The sequence below is a fragment of the Narcine bancroftii genome, chromosome 7 (assembly GCF_036971445.1).
Source record: "Narcine bancroftii isolate sNarBan1 chromosome 7, sNarBan1.hap1, whole genome shotgun sequence".
Lineage (NCBI taxonomy): Eukaryota > Metazoa > Chordata > Chondrichthyes > Torpediniformes > Narcinidae > Narcine > Narcine bancroftii.
In genome coordinates, this window is record NC_091475.1 from 23,131,613 (window position 1) to 23,152,704 (window position 21,092).

Consider the following 21,092-nt stretch of genomic DNA (forward strand, 5'->3'; position numbering starts at 1 on the left):
GCCTATTTCAGCTCCTTTGTCTTACAGTCTTATAGTGTAAGCCTAGCCCTTTTTGCTTTAGATACTCTGACCATGGGAACTATGTTCTGTCCATCTACCCTTCTAGGTCTTTTATATTCCTCAGGCAGCTGGAGCTGCTCAGTTGGTCAGGCAGCATCTGTGGAAGGCAAAATAACAGTCAAGACCCGTCATCCCAATGAAGGGACTTGGCCCAAACCAGCAGTTGTTCATTTCCCTCCACAGATGTTGCCTGACACATTGAGTTCAACCAGCACCTCATTTTCATTGAACAAAACTATTCGTCCTCATCAATAGAAAGACAGAATCACCATTTTTAGGTCTCTGAGACTCCCAACACTTCTAACTTTCTTGAAATGCGGGACGGTTGGCATATTAGCACAACTCTGTTACAGCGCCAGCAATCGGGACCAAGAATCGAATCCTGCACTGTCTGTAAGGAGTTTGTACTTTCTCCCCATGTCTGTGAGGGTTTCCTCCCACCATTCAAAAAAATATATACTGGGGATTGTAGGTCAATTGGATGTAATGGGGCAGCTCAGGCTCATGGGCTGAAAGGGCCTGTTGCCGTGCCTAATGTCTAGATTTACATCTCTCACAGAGCCATAAAGTTCTATGGTGATTGGAATGGACAGTAAGCTCTGGACATCTATCATATCCACATCTGGCCATGAACCTCCTTCGTTTCTCATTCCAATCTCCATCTTTAACTATCCAATGTACTGGGAAATTTTGGTTCTGCCTCAACAGCAATCAGGCTCTTGAACATCCTCATACTACCCTACCCTAAGGTGAGGGAGGAAAGTTTAGGGGAGACGTTAGAGGTAAGATACAGAGAGTGGTGGGTGCCTGGAATGCATTGCCAAAGGTGGTGATGGAGACTGAAACAATTGGGGACATTTAAAGACTTTTAGACAGGCACATGAATGCAAGAAAAATAGAGGGTTTTGTGTGAGGTAGGGACGGTTTAATTTGTTGAGTAGGTTTATATAGGTTGGCATCACATTGTGAGTCAAACCACCTGTATTCTGTTAGAATGCTATGTTCTACTCAGGGATCAACATAAGGTTGTCTGTCTTACTGAAATATTGCCCTTTTACTTCCATGAACTGCAACTTTGATTTTTTTTAAATTTATTTTGTCTTTCTGTCTTGGCACATTGTGCAACTTTATTGTACACTACAGCAGTTGGTGTGTCTTGTGTTGGTTCTGTACATTGTACCTTTGTACATGCATCTGTATAGTGTACTTCTATATATGACAATATATTAAATTTTTATTTACAGCACGGTAGAATCGATTCTGGCCATGCTGCCCAATTGCATTCAAATTAATCTACAATCCCCACAGGTCTTGAAAGGTGAGAGGAAGACCCAGAAGAATCCCATGTAGACACGGGGAGAATGTACAAACTCCTTACAGACAGCGCAGGATTCAAACCCGGGACTCGGGAGCTGGAACAGCATTGTGTTAACCACCACCCAAGAAACTCATCTCACCTCAACAACCAAAGTAAAGGAAGGAAGGAGAAGGAGGTGTGGAGGGGAGAAGAGGGGAAAATGGAAGTGCTTTGGGTCACTTTGAAACTGCATTCATTGGAATCATTTTTGAATCCACGAGCAAGCACGGAGCGTAACTTTGAGAATGGATATGGCCCTCTCAGCCAACAACAGTACTGGTGCGGCTGCTGTCTCCAGACTTTCTGTGGGCTGATTGTTTCTGCCTGCCCTCCTCACACTTCAGGTTCACTCCAAGACCAGATGCTGAAATAATTATCCAGCTATTTTAAATCCTGAGTTAAAATAGCGTGGGGTGGAATTTCCGCTCGTGTACTAACAGGTGTGTAGAGAGGAAATTAAACCTGCTAAAGAATTTTTATTTCCGTCGAAGGGGTGTTTTTGCTGTTGTTCTTTTATCCCAAGTTGGCCACAGTACAGTCAGGAGGTACATGCTTTCAGAACAAGTTGCAGGCTGAACCAAGGGCTTACTGCTAAACACCCTCCCACCTTTTTTGAACATATAGATGCCTCACTGTTGTCGCTATGATTTATTTTGGAGATACAGCACAGTAATGGGTCCTTCTGCCCCAAGAGCCCACATTGCCAATTACACCCATGTGACTAATTAACCAACAAACCCCGTACATTTTTGGTGGGTGGGAGGAAGCCAGAGACCCCACCCCCGATGAATCCCAAGAGGAAACTACTTACAGACAGCACCGAATTGCATCTGAGCTGCCAGTCATATATCTCCCCTATTCCTCTCACTCTTCCTTCTATATTTCCTTCCCCTTTCCTTCCCCCATTTATCCCCTGTCTCCCTTCCCTCACTGCCTCCTCTCTTCCTCTCACCCCTTTCTCTTTATTCCCAATTCTCCTTCCCTCATCCTGTCTTCCCTCTCCCTCCGCACCTTCCCTGGTCTCTTTTCCTTGCCATTGCTGCATCTCTGCTTCACCTCCTCTCCTCCCCACCCCTGGCCCTTTCTCTGGGATGGGGACACCATTAGCACACCCCCAAGCGAAAGCCCTGCTAAAGGCAGTGGACTCAGCCCAAGACATTACAGGTCGAACCCTTCCCACCATCGAGAACATATTGGGGTCACTGCTGTTGGAGAGCAGCAGAAATGATCAAGGATCCACACCACTGCTCCGTTCTCACATCAGGAAAGAGGTCTAGGTGCCACAAGATTTGCACAACCCAGTTCAGGAACAGCTGCTACCCCTCCACCACCAGACTCCTCAACAACAAACTCAATCAGGGCCTCATTTAAAGACTCTTACTTATTGATTTTTTAAAAATTCTCCCTGTATTGCAGTCAGTTTACTTTCATGTGTCCATTGAGTCGTTTTTTTTTGCACTACCAGGAAGTGAGAATTCTGTCCTGCCCGCATGAAAAGGAATCTCAGGGTTGTATGTGATGTCATGTACATATGCTGACAATAAATCTGAAATCTCTAACATTATGAATGAACAGATCTGGGGAAACTCTGCCCTCTTACGATGTCAGGAATAGATGCAGTCTACTGATCATTGTGTGTCTCTTTCTGCAGCGGATGGGTTGAGGGGTAAGGTTTAAAAAAAGGTTGATCAAATGATTTTGATTAAAACTTGGAAGCAAAGCTGTAACTGTGAGAGCAGTTGGTGTGATTAAGGTGATAGACAATAGCACTTGGAATGGGTTATTTTAACTGACTGAAGTTGATTCTATTTTGGTAATGACTCACAATAAATAGATTCCTACCGGGAGTCATTTTGCAATCTTGTATCTTCAGTGTAGCATCAGTTTAATGCAGTAAATTGTTTAATGGAAATAATTGGGTCATCCATTCGAGAAAGGCACATGTTTACTCACTGGTTTATTGGGCAGGGGAGGGAGGCAGGTAGAAAGGGCTTGGGGTGGGGGGAAGAAGAAGAGAAAGGAGGAGAAGTAGGAAGTTAGAGGACAGAGGGAGGGGAATAGAGGAGAGAGGTGGAAGGAAGGAAGGATGTTGATGGAGAGAGATAGAGGGGAAGAAATGGAGAGACTGAAGGAAGGAGAGGTGATGGGGTAGGAAGGGTTGTGAAAGGAGATGGGAGACATAGGGGAGGAAGGGTTTGGAGGCTGGATGGATGAGAGGGAAGTGACCACTGAGGGTTGGGAATCGAGATTTGGAAAGTCAAGGACCAGTTGATAGAAAATTAACAATAGGAATGAATTCTTTGACCACCCCAGTTGCAGTATCATGAGACAGGACCCAGTGGCCCCAGGATGGAGGAGGCATTGAGAGTGGTCTCAAGGACAGTTGGGTGGGAGTTGTGCATCTCTGAACTGGTGCAAATATCTTGACCGTTACGGGGACTACATGTCACACCCCCCCCTTTCCCCCGCCCCCCCCAGCATCCATCCTCCCATTCATTCTTTCCATCAACCACACCACCCAGAACACGTTCCCGAATGTGATCCAAAAAGCACAGGCGTTCTCGTTCCTTTGGACAAGGGGATTTAGCGCTGAATTCATACAGTCAGCAAATAAACCAGTCCCGGATCTCAAGGGATCCCGCTTTATTAGTGCACATTTCTTAAGCTCTCACCAATAATGATGGAGCCATTTGAAACTGAGAATATTAAATACCATCGAGCCCCCTCCCCATCCACCCCCCCCCCCCAAACGCCTTCTGTTCCGTACTTGGCTCTCTGCGGGGAGCTGGGCAGAATTCTCCCCCACCTCAAACCCCAAAACATGCATCAGCTCCCAAAGAACCTCGTGCATCCCACACCCACAGATTGCCCTGGCACACCTCCCCGTTTTAACATAAAAGACCCGGGTTGAGGTCGGAGGGGTTGGGGGAGAGGAGGGCAGGGCGGTGTTGCAGTCTTGGAAGTTGGAGCTATTTAAAACAAATGATATCGGCGGATAAACGTGCTTTGCTGGTTACAACGGGGTCTGTCCTTCCCCCCCCCCCACCTCTTTCTCCCCAAGGCCGAATCTCCACCCCCACCCCCCAACAATCCCACCGTGACCTTTCGGAGACTCACCATCAACTTGCCAGATGAACCCACAGACGACCAGGTACATCAACAGTCCCATCCTGACATTCCTGCCGGCGGACCGGGCAAGGCTGGCTCGGCAACTTTCCTCGGGCGCAGGGGAGAGAATCTTCGTGGCCACAAACAGCAGGTTAATCTGGAGAGCGAGCTTCTGGACGAAGGGAGGAGGGAGCGAGGGGACCAAGTTGGAAGCACTTGCCCCAGCGGCTGCGGGCAGCAGCTCGCTCTCCGGACGATCCGGCAGCTTTGGTTGGCGGAGCTTGGAATAAATCTACCTTCACAGCAAACCAATGGATCCAGCGCCGAGATCTTAACTTTCTTGCCAGCGACGTAGATCCTTGGACTCGACCCTGGCCTGATGCAGAATTCGTAAAAGCGGACCCAGACTCACTCACTCACTCACACACACTCTTTCCTGCAATCACGCACTCAGAAGACGCCTTGGAAAAAAACGATGTGCCTTCAGATTCCCGAGGAGTGACTGACCTCAGAGTGTGACTGGTTCCGAAGCGATGTTATTTCCTATCTTCCACCTTCTATTTGGCCAGAGCTTGGTTATTTATAATCCTTCTCCGTTTCGGTCAGTGTGTGCCCAGATAGTGGGAGGTCGGTTACATTTTCTGCAGCGTCTGTGTCTCTGTCCAACTGTCCCGTTCAGCCACAGGACACATATGCACCCAGGCACCCCCCCCCCCCACCCCACCCACCCCACCCCGGTGCGCCCTGAAGGAGCAGGCGAGCAACCCGGGGATGACACGAGCGCAGAGGGAGATGCCCACAGAACTTGGGAAAAGGGGTGGGGGGACGTTCCTGGAAGCAAAGATGTGGATTCAACCATTCAGGAGCGGAGAAACTGCGAGAGGCGAGGGAGGGAGCGGGGACGCCTCTTTCTAAAATAAATTTCACGTGCAGTTGGACGAGAGAAAGGGAAACGGATTTAGTTTTGAACTTCTCATCCTCAATTTGGCCGATTCTGCTCTCCGGGCCGCTCCACGGACCGAGCGAGATCCCAGTGAGCTCGCTGCCCGTCCGAGTGCGGGCTGGTTCCCTGGACAAACACTCTTCCAACAGTCTTTCCAGAAATCAGTTCCCGACCAGGCAAGGTTGAGCAATGTTTCTTTTAAAACAAGATATTAACATTTCTCTCCGACCCTGCTCCAGAAAGCGAGTTACAAACAAAATCAACCGAACCCCTCGGTTCACCCCGGACTAGATTTATTCGTTCAACGTGGGGAAGAGGGGGTTCTTGGCCACGCATTCGGATTTTATAGACACAAACAACCACCAGCGATCAGTCGAGACGTCTAATCGTGGCTGGAGATTTGGACAGAATGTCTCCGGCTGAACTTGTGGCACAAAGCGTTCCTTTCCGCGACAGAGCGGTCGCAGAAGTCATTAGTTTTAAGGCTGTGACCTCCCCTCTCAATCACAACTCGCTGCCTCTCTCCTCTTTTTGTCCCCTCCCTCTCTCTCTCTTTCCCCTATCTCCCCACCTCTCCCTTCCTCTCTTGCCCCTCTCTCCTTTTTTCTCTCTCCCTTCCACCTTTCTCGACCCCTATCTCCTTTCTCTCTTTCTTTTCCCCCTCTCTCCATTTTCCACCTCTTTCCAATCTCTCTCGTCCGCTACCCTCCTTACCCTACCTCTCCCCCTCCCGACCTCCCGTCTATTCCCCTCTCTCCCTCTTCCCCACCCCCCACATAATGTGACTGGCCATCAAAGCCATTCTGTTCAAGTTATTTCACGGTCTTTCTGACCGAGCATCCATTCGTGCCGATCACAGGCAACATGCTGCCGGGGACTGAGAGAGAGGGTGGAAGAACAGAGCATGTATTTGTTGGCTGGAAGCGGCAGTCTCTTACGCCTCCTGTTGATCGCATCATATATCCAGGCAGAGTCGCCACCCACCCACAGCCAGTCTCCACAATGAGAAAGAAAAACAATGCTGGAGAAACTCAGCAGGTCAAACAGTATACTTTATATAGCAAAGATAAAGATACATAAACAACGTTTGAGGTTTGACTCTTCATCAAAATGTAGACAAATGCCTTCAGTTCCCTTTTTACATCTTCCTCATCTCACCTTAGATTTTCGGTCCTCCAGTTTTAGACTCCCCTACCCTGAGACAAAGGCTATTCAAGATTCTTTCATTGTCGTGCAATAGAACAGATGTAATATTACACGAAATAGCATTTAGACTGCCATAAGATAGAGAAAGATTTGCCATCAGCAGATACCCCCCCCCCCCCACTTACAGTCAAAGCAAGAGAAGCAAAAGAGAGACTGTTCGGAGTCCTTGAGTGTCCATGGATTCGCCTCCAATGCTCCTGTAGACTGTTTACCTATCAGTTCTATAAGAATGCTAACAGTAAGTGCAGGAAGAACTCAGACAATCAAGTCATATCTGTGGCAAGTCAAACTGGGTAATGTTTCAGGTAAGGAACCCTTTGTGCTTTTGCTTTAGGTTCCAGCTTCAGTTTTTCAAGACAAAACAGTTTGTCCCACTCCCCCACTGTTCCATACAACAATTACTTTTCCCCCTTTTGAATTACTTTTTCAGTTGGATACCATGATTAAATCTTCACCTACCACTGCCCCTCTCAACACCCAAAAATACAGACCATTCAACCTGTCAACTCTGCCCCACCATCTCTTATGAGCTGATCCATTCTCCCACTCAGCCCCACGCCCCTTCCTTCGCCCCATAACCTTTGATAGCTGATTATTCAGATACCTATCCATCTCTGACTTAAATATACACAGTGACCTGGCCTCCATAGCAGCCTGTCGTACAAATTCCAGAGGTTCACCACTCTTTGGCTAAAGAAATTCCTCCACATCTCTGTTTTAAATGTGTGCGCTTCCATCCTGAAGTTGTGCCCTCTTGTCCAAGACTCCCCCACCAGAGGAAACAACTCTGCAATATCTACTCTGTTCAGGACTTTCAACATTCAAATGCTTCTAGGAAGTCCCCCCTCATTCTTCTGAACTCCAAGGAGTGCAGTCCAAGAGTTGACAAATGTTCCTCATATGCAAGTCCCTTCATTCCAGGAATCATTCTTGTGAATCTTCTTTGAACCGCCTCCAATACCAGCACAACCATTCTTAAATAAGGAGCCCAAACTGTGCCCCGTCCTCTAAGTGAGGCCTCACCAGTGCCTTAAAAAGCCTCAACATCATATCTCTGCTCTTATATCCTATTCATCTCGATATATATTTTTTAAAACTTTTTTTACAACATGGTAGATAGAAGCTGATTCCAGCCATTTAAATCCATGCTACCCAATTACACTCAAATTAACCTAGAACCAGTATGTTTTTGGTGGAAACCGGAGCCCCTGGGGGAAACCTGTGCAGATACAGGAAGAACGTACAAACTCCTTACAGCCAGTGCCAGATTTGAACCCAAGTCGCTGGTGCTGCAATAGCATTGTGGTAACCAAGCCACCCAGTTTCCTGTAAGCCACTGAGTTTGGAGCATCTGTGGATGTCCGATAAATGCCAATATTTGTAGAGTCAATCCAAAGCCAAAAATGGCTATAATTCATTTTAACATTTAGACACACCGCACAGTAACAGGCTCTTCTGGCCCATGAGCCCAAATTTTGGAGGGTGGGAGGAAACTGGAGTACCCAGGGAAAATCCACACAGACATAGGGAGAATGTATAAACTCTTTATGGACGGCGCTGGTTTCAAACCCAGATCATGGAGCTGTAATTGTGTTGTGGTAACTGCTTTGCTTTGTTAAATACTCTCCCACTGCTAGTCCATTCCAGACCTGAACCATGAGCTGCCTCTTGCATACATCAGGAACCTCTTTCTCAATGACAGTTCGACATTTAACACCATCATCCCCTCAAAATCGATCAGCAAACTCCAAGACCTGGGACTCAACACCCCCACTGTGTAATTAGATCATGGATTTCCTCACCTCCAGACCACAATCAGTGAAGTTGGTAAGAACTCCTCCTCCACAATCTCCATCAGTACCAGAGCACCACAGGCCTGTGTTCTTAACCCCCTGCTCTATTCACTTTACATCTACGACTGTGTGGCTCGGTACAACGATAACACAGTCTACAAATTTGCTGACAATACCAAGGTAGTGGGTTGTATAAGGGAAGGGGATGAGTCAGCGTACAGGATGGAAATTGAAAACTTGACTGAATGGTGCACCAACGTCATCAAAACCAAGGAGCTGATTGATGACTTCAGGAAGGGAAAGCCAGAGGTATACAATCCAGTGGTCATTGGGGGATCAGAGGTGGAGAGGGTGAGAAAATTTATGCTCTTGGGAGTCACTATCTCAGAGGATCTTTCCTGGGCTCAACACATCAATAGCATAATGAAGAAAGCACGTCAGTGCCTCTACTTCCTCAGGAGTATGTCATCAGAAACCCTGGCAGATTTCCACAGAGGAGTGGTGGAAAGTGTGCTGTCTGGCTGCCTCACAATCTAGTATGGGGACACCAATATCCCTGAGCATAAAGCCTTCCAAAAGGTAGTGGGCACAGCTCAGGACATCACTGGCAAAACCTTCCCCACTACTGAGTACATTTATAGGGAACACTGCTGTCAGAGAGGAGCAGCAATCATCACAGACCCACACCACCCAGAACACACTCTGTTCCACCATCAGGAAAGAGGTCTAGGTGCCACAAGACTCGCACCACCAGATTCAGGAACAGCTGCTACCCCTCCACCATTAGGCTCCTCCACAACAAACTCAAAGACTAATTTAAAGACTCTTACTTGTGCACTTTATTGATTTACTTTGCTCTCCATGTATTGCACAGTCAGTTTGTTTACTGTTTAAGTTCTTTGTTTACATGCTTATGCTGAGTACAGTTTTTTTTTGGCATTACTAATTAGTTGTAATTCTTATGCACCCGCAGGAAAAGAATTTCAGGGTTGTATGTGATGCCATGTACGTGCTCTGACAATAAATCTGAAATCTTTTGCATCAGTCGGAGGTTTTTACAATCTTGCTCATGAAAGCCATGACCATTGTTAGGAATGTGGTCATAGAGAAGTACAGCAAGGAAACAGGCTCTTTAGCCCATCTTGTCTATTCTGACACAGGTCATCCCATTTGCCTGCATTTAACCCTTTCATTTCTTTCTACCTGTCCAAATATCTTTCCAGATACTCTCTTGGCAACAAGTATCTGGACAAGGACTTCAATTGCTGAGATTTGCAAGGCACTGGTCCAGTGCTAGTAAATGGAACTGATAGCTATTTGACAGTAAATTCAGAGTGGGCCAAAGGGCCTGTTTCCATGTTGTATGATTCAACAACTACACCACCCTAGAACTCTAAGCTCACAACAATACAGGACAAATGGCCTCACTTGACTGGCATCCCATGAGGCAGCCTAAACATTCACTCTGCTGTGTTTGTCATCTACAACGTACACTGTCTTGCAGCTCCCAAACATTCAAACTCTTCCATTGAGGGGAACGGGGTGAAGAGGTGGATAGGACTACCACTACCAGCTGGTTTCCCCCACCCCCCCCAAGTCACCCACCATCCTGACTTGGGCACATATTGATGTTTCTTCATCATCACTGGGTCTATCTCCCTAGCTGTATGGTGGGAGTACCTTCACAAGAAGAACTGAAGGAGACTTAGACCCAACCTTCCCACGGATAGAAGGGAAACTGTCAACGTGACCCTGAATCTGTTGTACACCCCACTGGTTCATTCATCTCTTCAGGTAGGCAGCATGTTCAACTCTGAACCTTGTGAATACAAATTTAAAAATTTTAAAAAGATTCCGGGCATTGAGACCCATGCTGCCCAATTACATCCAAATACCTACAACCCCCGTTCATTTTGAAGTGTGGGAGGAAACTAGAGCACCCAGAAGAAATCTATGGGGTGAACATACAAACTCTTGACAGACAACAGCAGATTCAAACCCGGGTGGCTGGTGCTTTAATAGTGTTGCTCTAACCACTATCCGAACCGTGCAAGCAAGTAACTCAACATCAGCTTCTCATTGGACAATAAATCACAGGCCGCAACCCAAAATTGAATTTGAAAAAAAAATAATTCAATTTTTTCTCCAGGACCTTAAAAATCAATATAGATTCAAATAAAGATTTGTAGGCTTCCACCATCTGTTTCCATGAAGGATATTGATTGATTAAATGGTGCTGATATGAGGTCTCTGGCACTGTTAGAGGACGAAGTGTTTATTGGATCAATTAGAGCTTCACAGAGCACCTGAATGCTCTGTTCAAAGCCAGCCAATCCGATGTCATCTGCATTTTACATTGGAGTCCAGCAACTCTGCATAGTTAATCTATCGCAGATATCCTTCTGCCTCCTCTCCACCCATCCTAGTGCCAACTGGAGTCCGATTCTACCAGTGAATCAATCACCCCTCCCACTACATGCCACCCTCAGGAACTTTGTGCATAATCCAAGGATCCCAAGCCAGGATTTGTTGTCCAATCAGAAGCTGCAGTTGAGGTACTTGGGCCCACTTCAGAAGGCAGTGAAGAGTCAACTATGCTGCCTCCTTTAGATGAGAGAAGTGTAACAGTGGGTCTTTTTTTACAACAGATTCGTGTCCCAACTTTTATTCAAATAGTTTTTCATTTCAAATGTGTGACCTCTGTGAAGTTTACACTCTAATTCAGGTAGCAGTTCTATGTTACTTTCTGAGTTGCCGTTCATCATTAGACACTGAATTCAGGTGAATTCCCTCACTTCAATTACTTTTTTTATATACATAGGTCTGAGATGGGTAGTGTTTATGTTCTATATAAACCTTTCACACAATCAATCTAACACTTTCATCCCTTACAGCCCTTAATCCACCCCCTCCCATTTTTCTTATATCCACATGCCCATAGAACATAGATCACTGTAGCACAGTGCAGGTCCTCAGCCTCAATGATGTGCTGACCCATATATTCCTTGAAAAAAGTATTATACCCTCCTTACCCCACAACCCTCTATTTATCTTCCATCAATTTTCAATCTTCTTTCTTCAATCCACAGTTTGAACTCCATCTGCGACTTTTCATCCCAAAACTGCATCCTGTCTATATCTTCTTGTAACCTTCAACAACCTTCAGCTTCATCCTCAACTTCTCCAGTCTTCATATCACCCACTCTTCTGCCAGGTTATTCATAAAAATAACAAAGAGCAGGGGTCCCAGAACAGATCCTTTAGGTATTCCACTAGTCACTGATCTCCAGGCAGAATACTACTGTCAATAACTACTCTCTGCTTTCTATCTGTAAGCCAATTTTTTATCCACACAGCCAAGGTTCAATGGATCCATGCCTCATGTTCTTCTGAATGAGTCTCTCATGGGGGACCTCCACCCCAGCAATGCATCCCAGACATCCACCACTCTCTGTGTTAAAAATTAACTACTTCTGACATCTCATCTAAACTAACCTCCATTCATTGAATCGCATGTCAGATGTCAGGTGAAGCTCCTGCGAGATCCTATGTAATGATTTAGTGTTGATGATGTGACGTAAGACCTTTTGACCATGTATCCTCTCCAAGCAAGGAGGCACACCTACTGTATGTTTTATATATGTATTGCTTGTCTGTATGTGTAAAAATACAATGCTGGAGAAACTCAGCAAGGTCAAGCCCAAAACATTGGTTATGTATCTTCATCTTTGCTATATGAAGTACACAGGCGCCTGCCTACATTTTGCCCAAACCTCGATGAAGGCCTCAAGCTCCAAACATTGGTTATATAGCTTTATCTTTGCTGTATAACGTACACTGTTTGACCTGCTGAGTTTCTCCAGCAGTGTGTTTTTACTTCAACCAGGATGTCTGCAGACTTTCACTTTTTAATGTGTTATGTGTGCCTCCATGTTTTGCACCAAAGACCGGAGAATGGGGTTTCATCAGGTTGTACTTGTGCAATCAGATGACAATAAATTTGAACTTTATCAAGGTTCATTTACAAAGGGGGTGATATTACATATACAAAGAGGAAAAGAAGTTGGGGTCGGGCCAGGAGGTTGACGGGGTATTGGATAGGAGTTGGGAGGGGTGGAGATCTTAGAATTCTACCTGGTTGCTCACAACTCACCTCTTTGTCTACCCAGAGTCCACAGTCCCACCTGAATACTCCCTGCTCGAGGAACTCAGCAGATTGAGCAGCATCCATGGGAGGAAAAGAAATGGTCAATGCTTTGAGACGAAACTCTTCATCATGAAGACAATATTTCACCTTCATCAGCAAGGTCAATGTCTCGCCTCAATATCTCCCATCATTGCTGCTTGGACCTCTTGAGTTCCTCCAGCAGATTGTGTTTGGCTTCAGATTCCAGCATCTGCCATCTCCTGTGCATCACCACCTAAATCGATTTCACTTAGTAGGATGTGCCACCAATTCCAGTTCAAGATGTTCACCTCTTCTCTCGTTTGTCCATCTTTCAAAATGCCTGCGTTTCACCAAATCAGGGTTCTTGCGATCACCCAGATTTAATCACCCTGCTTGAGCTTTATGCTCCGGCTACCCTCTAAAACTTGCCATCTCACCACTTCCAGCAAGTTTCAAAGCAGCTTCCTTAGAAAATTCTGCTTGAAGCACACAATTTATTTGTTTTTTCAGTATTCTAAGTAGATATATCAGGGGCAAACAAAGTAGTGTTTGCCATGCCTCATCCCCATTTATATTCCTTTTTGCATCTGCCAGCTGGTTTTGTGGTTTATATTCTGCAGTGTTTGTGAATAATGAACACTCAATGAATCTATCTTTCATGTGAACTCTGTAACCTTGCGATGCAGAAGTCATAACTTGTCTAGAGAAGGAGGTGGGATAAGAGGTGTGGGGGTTGGAAGTATAAATGGTTCAATCTTGGTTCAAAACTATTGCATTTCCAATTGCCGGTAAACAAGAAAATGTGCGGATGCTGGGGTCTGGTTCACTACGCAAAAGTGCTGGAGAAACACAGCAGGTCATGCAGGATCCAAAAGTTTTGGGCCTGAGCCCTTCATCTGGGATATCGAAACTCAGGCAGAGACCTGAATAAAAAGGTAAGGGGAAGGGGGAGGAGAACATTAACAGGTAAGAGGTAATACAGGTGAGAAGAGAGAGAAGCAGGGAAGTGATGTGGGAGAGGACAGGGCTAAGAAGGAGAAAGGAATGGGATGGGGAACTGTAGGAAGAGCGATGGAGGAATGAGGGAAGGATAGAGACTGGGGAGGGGGTTAACAGAAAATGGAGGTTGATGTTGATGCTGTGAGTTAGAGACAGCTGAGAATATAAGGTGTTCTTACTCCATTTTGCAGGTGGCCTCAATTTGGCAGCGTAGAAGGCCATGGACACACATGTCAGTGCGGCAGTGGGGTGTGGAATTGAAATGGTTCACCACTAGGAGATCTCTGCTTTTGCAGCGGACAGAGGGAAGGTGCTTTAATGAAACGATCTCCCAGTCTGCTCCCAGTTTCTTCGATGTCGAGGAGACCACAATGGGAGCACCAGATGAGGTAGATGACTCCTGCAGATTCACAAGTAGTATTGCTTCACTTGGAAGGGCTATTTGGGGCCCCGAATGGTGGTGAGGAAGGAGGTGTGGGTGCAAGTGTAGCATTTTGGGCAGCACGGATAGTGCAGCAGTTAGCACAACACTGTTACAGTGCCAGCAATCTGGACCCACGTTCGAATCCCGCACTGTCTGTAAAGAGTTTGTACATTCTCTCCGTGTCTGTGTGGGTTTCCTCTGAGTGCTCCAGTTTCCTCCCACCTACAAAACAAACCTGGGGCATAGGTCAATTGCGTGCAATTGGGTGGCCCAGGCTCATGAACCAAAAGGCCCTTTTACTGTGCTGTATGACTAAAATTAAATTTAAACTTCCTGCAGTCACAGGAGTAGGGACCAAGGGGGAAATGGGTGGGAAAGGATGAGTGGGTGAAGGAGTGGTGAAGGGAGCAATCCGTTTGCAAAACAGGGAGGGGGAGACGTGTCTGGAAACGTAGCTGGTAACGGCGGAGACAAGTAGACAGGAAGGGACTTGTGGCTGTGGTAGCAATCTTTCCCCTCCCTGTTGGCTTTTTGTGCAGCATTGAAACGATGGGCTGAAAGTCCTCCCAACACATGTGATTCCCTGAGGGCATTTTAAGGGTGGTGAAATATTCAATGACTATTCCTCTCTTTTGAATTAAGAAGCAACCATTCCATCCTAACCATTGCGAGAGAGCACTTCTATCATTTTATTATTCCAGGCAAATTAAAATTTTGTCAAGGGCTCGCATATCTTTTCACCTGAAGCATGAACAAGCTAGAGTGCTGACTGTGAAGCGTGAATTGGAGGGGGTAGGGGGGCTGAGGTGGGTTATCAACATTGGGGACTGGATTACAGATATTAAATACTAGGGGCTGCATTTCAGTGAAGCCCTTTGTCTGCCTTGCTTTCCTTTCCAATTGTTTGGAAACAAACCAGCTGGATATGTGAGTGTGGTCTGGACAGGCATGTGACCACAGATTAGCCCGATGCGCTTTTAAAATGAAACATTTTAGTCAGGCCTGAGATGGATTTTTGAATGGTTTCACCTCATTTTAGAACCAGGGGCAAGACCAGCATATCGGTGAACAGATTGAGATGCACAAATTGGTCTTGGAGGGTGAGTAATACAGATTTATTAGAATGATGGAAACAGAGATTTAAGCAAGAGGGATAACAGAGGGGGAGGATTCCTGACAAATGGCCCAAGCCTGATACATTGGTTATCCTTTACTCCCTATGAATGCTGTGTGACCTGCTGAGTTTCTCCAGCACAATTGTGTTTTACGAGAGACACACTTTTTAACGAAGGGTTCTGACCTGAAACCTCTTTCATTCTTCTTCTCCCACTGATGCCGTTCAACTTGCTGAGTTTTCCCAGCAGATTGTTTTTTGGTAGAATGATTTTGGATGCAAAGGTGAATTCATGGGAGGAGGTGAGGAAAAGAATATAAGATCAAGGATGTGATGTTAAGGCTTTACAAGGCACTGGTGAGATCGCGCTTGAAGAGTTGTGAGCAGTTTTGGGCTCCTCAATAAAGAAAGGATGGGCTGATGATGGAGAGGTTTCTGAGGAATGATTCAGGGAATGAAAGGGTTATCATATGAGGAGTGTTTGATAGCTCTTGGCCTGTACTCATTAGAATTTTAGAGAATGAGGGGGTTCTCTGAAACATTTGAATGTTGAAAGGCATAGACAGAGTAGATATAGAAAAGTTGTTCCCATGGTAGGGAAATTCAGGACAAGAGGGCATAACTTCAGGATTGAAGGATGTCCGCTTAGAACAGAATGCGGAGGCATTTCTTTAGTCAGAGGGTGGTGAATCCGTGGAATTTGTTGCCAAAGGCAGTAGTGGAGACCAGGTAATTGGGTGTATTTAAGGCAGAGACTGCTAGGTTCTTGATTAGCCAAAGGTTATGGGGGAAAGGCCAGGCAGTGGGTTGAGTGGGAAAAATGGATCAGCTCATGATTAAAATGTGGGGAAGACTCGATGGGCTGAAAAGCCTATTTCTGTTCCTATGTCTTATGATCTTAAAATACAATACTAAACTTGGATTCACTGGGATTGAGATTAAGGTACAGCACTTCCTTAATATTTGGAACAAAGACACTTCTTTTTTTCCCTTATTTGCCCCTGTGCACCACAGTTTTAAATTTGTAATCAAACAATTCACGTGATTAAAGTGCACATTACAAATTTTATTCAAGGTTATTTGTGTGCATTTTGGTTTGACCATGTAGAGATTACAACACATTTTACACAGTCATTTCAGGGCACCATAGGGTTTGGGACATTTGGCTTCACAGGTGTTTGTGATTACTCAGGTATGTTTAATTGCCTCTTTGGTGCAGGTATAAGAGAGTTCGACTTGCTTCTAAGCTTTTGACCACCTTTGGAGTCTATCATTGCCATTTTTCAACATGAGGACCAGAGTTGTGCCAATAAAAGTCAACGAAGCCATTATGAGGCTGAAAAACAAGAATCAAACAGAGAGAGACACCACCCAAACCTTTGGGTTACCAAAATCAACAGTTTGGAACATCATTAACATGTAAAAGTGTACTGGTGAGCTCAGTAATTGCAAAGGGACTGGCCTTCCAAAGAAGATCTCCACTCCTGATGACAGAAGAAAAATCCCTAAATGCATGTCCAAAAGATTAGAAACACTCTTCAGGTGGCAGGTATGGGTGCATCAATGTGTCGTGAACAGAAATACAGAGGCTACACTGCAAGATGCAAACCATGGCAAAGGTGATATGCTTCAGATCTTGGGCAGTTCCTTTATGCCTCCACACTTTGCTCTTGCCATCACTCTGATACAGGTTCAACTCGGTCTCAGCTGTCCACTCAAGACCTTTTTCCAGAATTCTGCCAGCTCTTTTTAAGATTTCTTGGCAAACTGTAATCTGGCCATTCTTTCTGCAGCTAACTCATGGTTTGCATCTTGCAGCGTAGCCACTGTATTTCTGTTCATTAAGTCTTCTGTGACAGTTATTATTGGCACATCCACACCTGCCTCCTGAAGAATGTTTCTGATCTGTCGGACATATATTTGGGGATTTTTCTTCATTATGATGAGAATTCTTCTGTCATCAGGAGTGGAGATCTTCCTTGGAAGGCCAGTCCCTTTGCAAATATAGAGCTCACCAGTACACTCTTACATGTTAATGATGTTCCCAACTGTTGATTTTGGTAACCCGAAAGTTTGGGTGGTGTCTCTCTCTGTTTGATTCTTGTTTTTCAGCCTCATAATGGCTTCGTTGACTTTTATTGGCACAACTCTGGTCCTCATGTTGAAAAATGGCAATGATAGACTCCAAAGGTGGTCAAAGCTTAGAATCAAGCTGAGCACCAAAGAGGCAATTAAACATACCTGGGTAATCACAAACACCTGTGAAGCCAAATGTCCCAAATCCTATGGTGCCCTGAAATGACTATGTGTAAAATGTGTTGTAATCTCTACATGGTCAAACCAAAATGTATACAAATAACCTTGAATAAAATTTGTAATGTGCACCTTAATCGCATGTGAATTGTTTGATTACAAATTTAAAACTGTGGAGCACAGGGGCAAATAAAGGAAGAAAAAGTATCTTTGTCCCAAACATTGTGGACAAAGGGAGAAAACTGTACAGGGAGAAATCATCTCTCCTTTACCTGTGCTTAGTTTTTCTCTCTCTAACTTTTCCCCCATCACTTTCTAATGGTCTCTCTCCACCACCCACACCTTCAATCTGAAATTCCTTTCCCCCTTTCCTCTTTATTTATAAAATTTCACCTCTTCTACGTTATAAGGAATCCAGATTTGAAATGTTGATTGACCATTTAAACCCATCAATGTTCTCTGACTTGTTGAGTTCCTCCAGCAATTCCCTCCCTAGATTCTCCAGCATTTTGTGTTTTTAATCCTGCAATTCTTTGACTGGTAACTTAGTATGTTTATAACTGAGCAGCCAATCATTTGTGGAATATTGATCACATTGAATATTAGCCATTCATTACGCTCTGTAGGTAATGAGGTGAAGAGGTGGAGGTTTTAGGTGGGAGGCCAGTGCAGGAGAAGGCAGGCCTGTGGGTGGTTGAACAATGAGAAACTGGCAACCTGCAGCCAGATCTGGTAGCACCTGGAGATTTGATAGTACAGGGACAAGTCGGCAGGGTCAGGAGGAGGTAAAGTCTGTGGACACTGGGTTCCAGTGCAGTGCAAAAATGTGCTGGAGGAACTCAACATGTCAGGCAGCATCCACAGGAAGGAAAAGGCGGCGACGTTTCGGACTTGAGCCCTTTATCAGACAGGGCCAGAACACGGAGAGGATGAGGTTCGAAGGTGGAGGTTTGGCTCCCACTCATCTCCGGCAGGGGTGATGTGGGACATTACCCTCACAAAGCCAATTCCCTCAGGAGAACAGCAAACAACTCGCACTCAAGCAAGAAAGCGTGAAATGAAATTTGCAAAGAGCTCAGGGTGACAGAAGTGCCACAATGGAGCAGTGATCCTTGCGATGCACAATACAGAGACCGGCTTTGTTGCTACAGCACTAACATTTAACACCTGTTACTTCAGACCTAATCTAATGTCCCATTTTAAACCATTAATAATTAACCAGCAGTTTAAGAGCATAAGAACATTGGAGGAAATCATTTAAATGTAACCTCCCCATTGGCGCCCAGATATATCTTATTTAATCTAAAAGCTATCATGAATTAGCAAGTCAGACACTTGTTACTTTGTGAACCATGTTATGTTAACATCTAAGAAAATGGAACAGGCAGAAAATAACTTGTTTTAAATCTACCTCTTTATTGCACCTTAAGGGTATCCCAAGATTTTAACAACTTATAGATTACCTTTGAAGTGCTGTTAATGTTTTTAGGGTGGGCAGATAGAACAGATAATCAATGCAGTCTCACAGCCACGATTTTAATTTTTTTCGACATTCAGCACGTTAACAGGCCCTTCTGCCCCACAAGCCTGTGCCATCCAAATACCCCAATTAACCTACAACCCCCATACGTTTTCAAAGGGTGGGAAGAAACCAGAGCCCCCGGGGAAAACCCATGCAGGCTCGGGGAGAACAATACAAGCTCCTTACACACAGTGTGGGATTTGAACTCCAGTCCCAATTGCTGGTGCTGTGGAGGCTTTGTACTAAACCCTATGCTAACCTTGCCAACCCCTACAAACCCCAAATGTTTTTTTTTAAACAGTGGGAGGAATCCGGAGCCCCTGATTAAAAACCAACATAGACGGGGGGGGGGGGGGGGGGGGGGTGGGTGGGCGGAGCATATAAACTCCTTACAGACAGCACCAGATTCGAACCCAGGTCGCTGCAGCTGTTACAGTGTCGTACTGACCGCTACGCTAACCGTACCACCCTGAGATGTGATGTGATGCAATGAGTACTGTACATCTGGCACTGGTTCAGAAAGGACGCCTCACAGCAAGTGACTTTGCAAAGTACTGTGGAAGACTGCCCAAACCTTGAGCCTCAATGAAGGAACATGTAATAATGGGCTTCATGGAAGGCACAAACCGGCAGGTCAGATCATACCTCTGCAGTCATGAATGGGGGGGGGGAAACAACAACCAGAGAAGGAGTATAGGAGAACATTCCCATCCTCGATAATGGTGGGGTCCAATGTAGGAGTGCTCAAAAACGAAAGCATTTTCAGTTAAGACTAGAAAGTCAGCGGATGCTGGGGTCAAGTACAATGCTCAAATGTGCTGGAGAAACTCAGTAAGTCACGCAGCATCCATGCATTTCAGTATGTAGTGAAACCACTGGCCAGCTTGTAATCCTCCCCTTTATACCCCATAAAGGCTGACATGCCACAATCCTGCCCCCAGTTCGAGTGCAGGTCCGGGAGAGCCAGCAACACAAGGGATGCTGTCCATCTCTTGCTAATAAAAGCCTTCAGTTCCAGTAACTTCAGTCTTTGCATCAATTTTATTAGGAAGACTTTGTTTCTTTGGAACATGGACAAATTCTTGAAGCTGGAATTCCCTAGAGATTGACCCAAGAGAACCCAAAGCAGCCGACAAATTCGCTCTCCGGCGTCGCTGTTTCGAAAAGATTCCTCACAGCCTCTGAAGCTGCGATCCAGGACGACGAAGACAAGCTTCATCTGCTATTTCCGTACATCAGCCACCGAGTCTACCCAGGACTGCCAGACATACAGAGATGCCATGGACATCAGTACAAGACACAGGTGAATGAAGTCTCTCCATGGCATATACTCCACTCGTGCAGGCAACGACCTAGGAAAACATTCAATGACTTTGTAAGGGCCCTGCAGGAGCTTGCATGGGATTGCAACTACCAGGCTGTGAGTGCAGAACAGCACACCCAGCTGCTGATCAGATACACGGGGCAGAGGCTACTCGAGCAGAAAAGACTGAGCCTACCCCAAACAATGGAAATGACAAACACTCTGGAAGTGGCCATCTACAATCATTCTCCAGCGAATTTGCGGCGGCCTTGCAGGGGACACTGGTGCCGCCATTATATGAGACAGGATCGCAAACCCCAACCACCCCAAACTGACCACTGCAGCAGTCAGTGGCCACCCAAAATGCTAATTCTGCAGGAAGGGCAAGCATCCAAGGAAACATTGCCCAGTCAAAGAGACCATCTGTTCCAACTGTGGGAAGAAGGGACACTTCGTGAAAGTCTGTAAGACTAAGCAAAACCCCAAGCCCAGCAGCGCCGTGTGCGAATGGAGGCTGCCATCTAAATCCAATCATTTCCGCCACCATTTGAGGATCTGGAACGCCCGCGGAGATCACCAATCGTGATGACATCACTTCCGTCTTCCTCCTCTTCCCTTACAGTGAATGATGATGGGGCTGCGTGTGCATCATGGGGGCTGCCATCTCTACTGCCAACTTATCGGACAACCGGCAGCCAATCGAATTCCTCAGTGAGCTGACTCTGACATCGGTAATTCTGGATCAATGCAGACCACACCACCTTTCCAGAGCCATTATGGACGTCCAGGTAAATGGCTTCCCCACTGTTATTGGAAGCATGGTGAGCTTCATTCACCTGAAC

General features: G+C 45.7%; 1 protein-coding gene across 29 annotated transcripts in view; it reads right to left on the reverse strand.

Moving 5' to 3' along the window:
- robo2 (roundabout, axon guidance receptor, homolog 2 (Drosophila)) overlaps window positions 1–21,092 on the reverse strand; it is a 1,057,280-nt gene that overhangs the window by 500,652 nt on the left and 535,536 nt on the right. The window contains exon 1 of one of the 29 annotated variants that reach the window (XM_069889100.1): window positions 4,535–5,222. The exons of the other annotated variants lie outside the window; for them this stretch is intronic. Within the exon in view, the coding sequence (XP_069745201.1) occupies window positions 4,535–4,586 (52 nt within the window). The 5' untranslated portion in view covers window positions 4,587–5,222. Of the gene's footprint in view, window positions 1–4,534; window positions 5,223–21,092 lie in introns of those variants that run through there. 29 annotated transcript variants of the gene reach the window in all.